The sequence below is a fragment of the Podarcis tiliguerta genome (assembly GCF_965153285.1).
Source record: "Podarcis tiliguerta genome assembly, chromosome: 2".
Taxonomy (NCBI): domain Eukaryota; kingdom Metazoa; phylum Chordata; class Lepidosauria; order Squamata; family Lacertidae; genus Podarcis; species Podarcis tiliguerta.
In genome coordinates this window covers 111,718,228-111,724,887 of record NC_139535.1, presented here as the reverse complement: position 1 = coordinate 111,724,887, position 6,660 = coordinate 111,718,228, and the positions used below count along the sequence as shown (strand labels likewise).

The window sequence follows — 6,660 nt, the reverse complement described above, 5'->3', positions numbered from 1 at the left end:
TGTGTGTGGAAAAGGGGGGGGTTTGATGGCTTCGCGCACGCGCATTGCCCGCGCTCCGTGTTTGTGCGCCTGCCGCCGCCATCTTGGTAGGGGCAGGAAAGAGAGGCAAAGGTGAGGGGCTAGAAAAGCAGATGGTGAGGGAAAGGCTCGTTTAAGGTATACATTCCCGGCTTCCCCTCGCTTTCTAAGGTGTTTCCGAGGAGGTCTGCTTTAGGTTTCTGCCGCAGGGGATGGGACAACCTGTGGACTCCAGCTCCCATCAGCCGCGATGGTTGACGGGAGTTGTAGTCCATTGGAGGGTCACTCCCCCCCCCAATCCCCGATTCACTGGTAGATGGTCGCCTGACAGAAGCCCCTTGGTCCTTCGCTGAATTGTCAAATGAGAGGCGCCTCTGTTCAAGCTCCTTCATCCTCTGATTTAGGAAGCGCTGCCTCATAAACCCCCATTTGTTGGGAGAAGCTGGGTTATACCAAGAGGAAAGCACTCTGTGCATGCTTAGAGGCACCCTGTTCTTTCAGCATTCTGAGCTTCGATTCACAGTCGGCCATGGACATGGCCTGCAATGACCAGATGCAAAGGAAGGAAGGCTTTGCCTTGTACCTTCCGCTTCCACAATTGTATGATTCTGTGTTGAGAGTCCTGCATTGCAGGGGGTTGGACTGTCCGTTGGGGACCCTTCCAAAATCTACAACTCTATGATTCTTTTTTATTATCACCATCCAATCAGTTACCACACTTTATTTCAGAAGGCTTGGGGGGGGAGGGGGCTATCCCTGACATGCTCTCCTGCATTAATCAGCCAGTATGAGGAACCTGTGGCCTTCCAGATGCTGATGGACTACAAAACCCATAATCTATGACCAATGGTCAGGGATGGTGTAGTCCAGGGTTTCCCAAACTTGGGTCTGAAAAAATAGCTTCTTATTCAAAAAGTCAAGCTGATCAATCAGAAGCTGTCACATGATCAACTTGGTCTTTGTCTGCTGGTGGCATCTTGAGTGTACTGATGCATCGGGTGTAACCTGCATTGCCCCAAAAAGCATCCCTGATGCCCAACTCTTACCTAAGCTATCCTGCAGTTGCAAAAAGGGATTGTTCGCCCTTTGTTCAGGGAACTGTTAAAAATAAATAGATATACACGTAGGGTGATAGTCAATCAAATAATACTTGGAATAGACTCATCAAAATCATTGGGCTCAAATTCAGTATTATTTAACTAGATAGCACTCTTATCTTTTTAACTGTGAGAGTGAAGAGTGACGCATGTTCTAATCTAGAAAACCCACCACTTTGTCACAACTTTAAAACTCTGTTGTTGAAATATCCCTGCCTTAAGTGAACTGCGAGGAAGGAGTTTGCTATAAACACAAGTCTAGGTGCGGGACAACAGTAACAGCCAATAGCAATTTATTTTATGGCTCTGCAAGTCAGATAAGGCTGAGGACATCCTGTGCTACAGGGACACAAACTGAATCACTTAACAAGAATTGCACAATCCTCCAGTTAATTTCAATATTCCTTACTCCAGGGCTTCCTCAAAGTCCGTTGGTGAAGCTTTTCACTGCATGGAGGGAAGCATCATATTGCTATTATTTTTTATTTTTGTTAAATTTGTTAGTCACTTTATCTTGTTCAGGGCAACACTAAGTGACTTACAACCAAACAAATAGAGATTCAGTTGCTGATAAGGCTCAGGCCCAGAGCTGGCCACACTATTCTCACATACTGCCCCTATTAGATGAGAATAGGAAATGTAGAACAATTGTAGGCACACACAGCTAATGCTTCTGTTGGCAAATATGGTTGCAAGTGCTTTGTTTGGCATCTCAAAAAGCCCTTAGCAGGACTCATCCTGTACTTTTAGGGCTAAGCAAAACAAAACAGCTCAGTACCTGAAATAAATTGCTTTTCTGACACAAGAAGCACACCTGCCTGGTTCGTACGTGTAAATCTCCACTCCCATGGTGTACTCCAGGGGTTGTCAACCCACTAGTGAGCGTTTCAGGATTCCAGGTGGGCGGTAGAGGGTTCTACGGCAGAAGCGGAATCCATTGAGCACTGGTGGGCGGTAAGGAAATTTTACCATCAAGAAAGATGCATTAGTGGGCGGCAGGTATAAAAAGGTTGACTACCCCTGGTGTTCATAATGATACTTGTCAGTGTATCACAGGTTATACTGCCTTTGTACTTTGTCCCTGAAATCAGTGGAGATCCGTGCAGGATTGAGCAGGTAACCATAGCAATTGGGCGTAATGTCTGCTGTCCTCAACACCCCACCCCACCCCCCGCCACATTCCAGTGACATGGGGAAATAACCTCTGCAAGGTGATCTATCTTTGTAAGAGTTTTCACAGCTAACTAGAGCTTGGTTTTAGAAAAGACCGAAGGAGTGGATTTAATGCTCCTTCTGGAATTATCACTCTGAGGAGAGCAAGGAAGTCGTCCTGAATGCTATTTGGAGAGCAGAGGGCTGCTGGACGCCAAAGGAGAGTCACCACAGAGAAAAACCAGAGAGAAACAGCAAAGAGGTCCGGTCAAATGAGTGGCACTTTGGGTGATAAAACCGTCAAGCTACAACCAGGGCCAGAGGGAGGTGGCTCTAGTAATCACTAGGGTGGTATAGAATGTGATGGTTGGCACAGAATTTATTATCCTGAAAATATCAATTTCCATTTTTTAAAAAAGTAAGTGTTTAACCTTTGTGGCTGCAAATATACGCTTTAAAGTGGTGTGTGCACTTAGAGCAGGATAAAACCTTACTGGTGTCTGCCATTTTTAGACGATAGGGTGAGGCGAACTTTTCTGAACTGTAATAATGCAAGGAGGGGAGGGATATTCCTTTAACCCTACAATTCTGTTACCTGGAAGTAAGTCCCATTGAATTCAGTGGGACCTGCTTCCGAATGAACTTGCCTATGATTGCACTGTAAATTAGCATAGACAAGGGTTGAGGGAGCTAGTTCCTTTTTAAAGAAGTACTAACTTTCCCCAAGGGACGCGGGTGGCGCTGTGGTCTAAACCGCTGAGTGGTTTGCCGATTTGCTTGGGCTTGCCGATCAGAAGGTCGGCGGTTCAAATCCCCGTGATGGGGTGAGCTCCCGTTGCTCAGTCCCTGCTCCTGCCAACCTAGCAGTTCGAAAGCACGTCAAAGTGCAAGTAGAGAAATAGGTACCGCTCCGGCAGGAAGGTAAACGCCGTTTCCGTGTGCTCCTCTGGTTTCGCCAGAAGCAGCTTAGTCATGGTGGCCACATGATCCGGAAAAACTTCGGACAAATGTCGGCTCCCTTGGCCAGTAAAGCGAGATGAGCACTGCAACCCTAGAGTCACTTTCAGAGTCGTTTGCGACTGGACTTAACTGTCAGGGGTCCTTCACCTTTACCTTTAACTTTCCCCAAGCAGATGTAAAGAGTGATGTTTCAGATCAGGAATGTGGTATAGATTGCAGTAACTCGCTGCAGTGTATTCTGGGGTATATAACACACCAATGAAATGATATACCTTTTATTTATTTGTTTGTTCGTTCATTCATGTAACAGAAATTGTATACTGGTTAATCATAACTATCTAGAAATGTTTTACAAGATTTTAAGGGTGATCTGACTTATTGCTTCCCGTTGCTCAAACCTGCAGAGACCTGCATAGGAGGTGTGGCTGACAATGGCAGAACATAATGCCCTGTTGTGTCCTGCCTTGGATAAGGTGGCTGGTGAGGAGTTCCTGCAAAAAGCATTCCAGATCATGCTTGAGGAAGGTGTAAGGAAAGGGATGGACGCCTCTGAAAAGGTAAGGCTTTCTTTTTTAATATATTTTTATTAATTTTCCATTGAACATACATACATTCATACCTTATACAAATAAATCACATATTTATCTTAAGTTCTGCCGAGCTTCGGACTTCCCTCCATTCCTTTGGTAAGTATCATATAATTTGTAACATCGCGCATTTTGTATGTTTTACTTTATCTACCATATGCTGTTAGAGTTATTCTAAACCTAGAATCATAGAATCATAGAGTTGGAAGAGACCACAAGGGCCATCGAGTCCAACCCCCTGCCAAGCAGGAAACACCATCAGAGCACTCCTGACATATGGTTGTCAAGCCTCTGCTTAAAGACCTCCAAAGAAGGAGACTCCACCACACTCCTTGGCAGCAAATTCCACTGTCGAACAGCTCTTACTGTCAGGAAGTTCTTCCTAATGCTTAGGTGGAATCTTCTTTCTTGTAGTTTGGATCCATTGCTCCGTGTCCACTTCTCTGGAGCAGCAGAAAACAACCTTTCTCCCTCCTCTATGTGACATCCTTTTATATATTTGAACATGGCTATCATATCACCCTTAACCTCCTCTTCTCCAGGCTAAACATGCCCAGCTCCCTTAGCCGTTCCTCATAAGGCATCGTTTCCAGGCCTTTGACCATTTTGGTTGCCCTCCTCTGGACACGTTCCAGTTTGTCAGTGTCCTTCTTGAACTGTGGTGCCCAGAACTGGACACAGTACTCCAGGTGAGGTCTGACCAGAGCAGAATACAGTGGCACTATTACTTCCCTTGATCTAGATGCTATACTCCTATTGATGCAGCCCAGAATTGCATTGGCTTTTTTAGCTGCCGCGTCACACTGTTGGCTCATGTCAAGTTTGTGGTCAACCAAGACTCCTAGATCCTTTTCACATGTACTGCCAGGTGTCACCCATCTTGTATTTGTGCCTCTCATTTTTTTTGCCCAAGTGCAATACTGCCAGTGTCTTTAAAGTGTCTTTAAATACTACCAGTGTCTTTAAAGTTTTACAGTTGTCTCTTATATACATCAAATATTTACTCCAATTTTCTTGAAACTTCTGTTCACCCTAGTCTCTTAGTTTTCCTGATATTCTGGCCAGTTCTGTATAATTCATCATTTTAACCTGCCATTCCAATATAGTAGGTATAGCATCCGTTTTCCAGTTCTTGGCCAATATAATTCTTGCTGTCGTCGTGGCATATAGAAAGAGACTTTTATCTTTTTTTTTAATTTCCTTTCTTGTCAATCCCAGTAGAAAGGCTTCGGGCTTTTTTTTTGGAAAAGTATATTTAAAGATTTTTTAAAGTTCATTGTAAATTGATTCCCAGAAGCCCTTCACTTTACCACAGGTCCACCACATGTGGTAAAGGTCTCCCTCTACCTCTCCACATTTCCAACATTTCTTGTTTTTCATTCTGTACATCTTTGCCAGTTTTACCGGCGTAAGATGCCATCTATAGATCATTTTCCATAGATTCTCCTTCAATACCGTACAGGCCATTAATTTCATATTTAAAAGGTAAAGGTACCCCTGCCCGTACGGGCCAGTCTTGCCAGACTCTAGGGTTGTGCGCCCATCTCACTCAAAGAGGCCGAGGGCCAGCGCTGTCCGAAGACACTTCCGGGTCATGTGGCCAGCGTGACATCGCTGCTCTGGCGAGCCAGAGCCGCACACGGAAACGCCGTTTACCTTCCCGCTAGTAAGCGGTCCCTATTTATCTACTTGCACCCGGGAGTGCTTTCGAACTGCTAGGTTGGCAGGCGCTGGGACCGAATGACAGGAGCGCACCCCGCCGCGGGGATTCGAACCGCCGACCTTTCGATCAGCAAGCCCTAGGCGCTGAGGCTTTTACCCACAGCGCCACCCGCGTCCCATAATTTCATATTTACATTCCATAATTCCTGCCATGCTTCTCATTCAATATTATGTCCAAAATCAATGGCCCATTTAAGGCTTTCAGGGCTCATTCTCACAACATAATCTTGGGGGTTGTTCTTATATAATGGTGTATTTATCCAATGCTTAATTACTGGCTTAATTACTGGCATAACGTGAGGATGGGACTATGTTATTTGGCTTTCAAGCATTTATGTGAATGCCGCCTGAACTTTTCAATATGAACTGGCCAACCTGTTTCCTTCCTTGTTAGGTGTGTGATTGGAAGGAACCTGAAGAGCTGCAGCAAATCCTGGACCTGGATCTAAAAGACGGAGGGGAGCTGCAGGAGAGATTGCTGGACCGCTGCCGGGATGTTATCAGATACAGTGTGAAGACATGTGAGTGCCTGGCACCAGCGTCTCGTTCGTGAAATAGCGTAGTTCCTGCATGTGGAGTAATATGTAGTTCCTGCTCCAGTTAGGTCTTGTTTCCATGGCCTCAAGCAGCAAAACGGGATGCTTCTCATGTTAAGTGACCTGCTGACAAAGCTGACTATCGCCTCCAGTGTAAAGACACATGGATTTAAAATAGCCTATATATGCACAGTAGCCCAAAGGCAATGAAAATTGTGAGCCAAGGGGGTGTGGCTAAAACACCCTGGAATTCGCTGTCCTTGTACACATGAAGTCAGAATTCAAGACAAATATCTCTGGTTATGTAAATATGTCCTAAAGGAAACAGCATGTTCTGGCATCTTTTCAGCAAACAGAGACAGCAGCGTTCCGAAGATCGGAGGCAAAGTACAGTGGTAACTTGGGTTACAGATGCTTCAGGTTACAGACTCTTCAGGTTACAGACTCCGCTAACACAGAAATAGTACCTTGGGTTAAGAACTTTACCTCAGGATGAGAACAGAAATTGCACGGCGGCGGCAGGAGGTCCCGTTAGCTAAAGTGGTACCTCAGGTTAAGAACAGTTTCAGGTTAAGAACAGACCTCCAG

General features: G+C 45.3%; 1 protein-coding gene across 5 annotated transcripts in view; it reads left to right on the top strand.

The window, feature by feature from the left end:
* The window catches only part of CSAD (cysteine sulfinic acid decarboxylase), a 742,174-nt gene that overhangs the window by 712,581 nt on the left and 22,933 nt on the right, over window positions 1–6,660 (top strand). The window contains exons 1-4 of one of the 5 annotated variants that reach the window (XM_083427686.1): window positions 94–111; window positions 2,377–2,529; window positions 3,632–3,784; window positions 5,931–6,057. In XM_083427686.1, the coding sequence (XP_083283812.1) occupies window positions 3,659–3,784; window positions 5,931–6,057 (253 nt within the window). In that variant the 5' untranslated portion in view covers window positions 94–111; window positions 2,377–2,529; window positions 3,632–3,658. Of the gene's footprint in view, window positions 1–22; window positions 112–340; window positions 619–888; window positions 2,530–2,588; window positions 2,686–3,631; window positions 3,785–5,930; window positions 6,058–6,660 lie in introns of those variants that run through there. The other 4 variants (XM_083427685.1, XM_083427687.1, XM_083427689.1 and 1 more) reach the window with 4 other exon arrangements.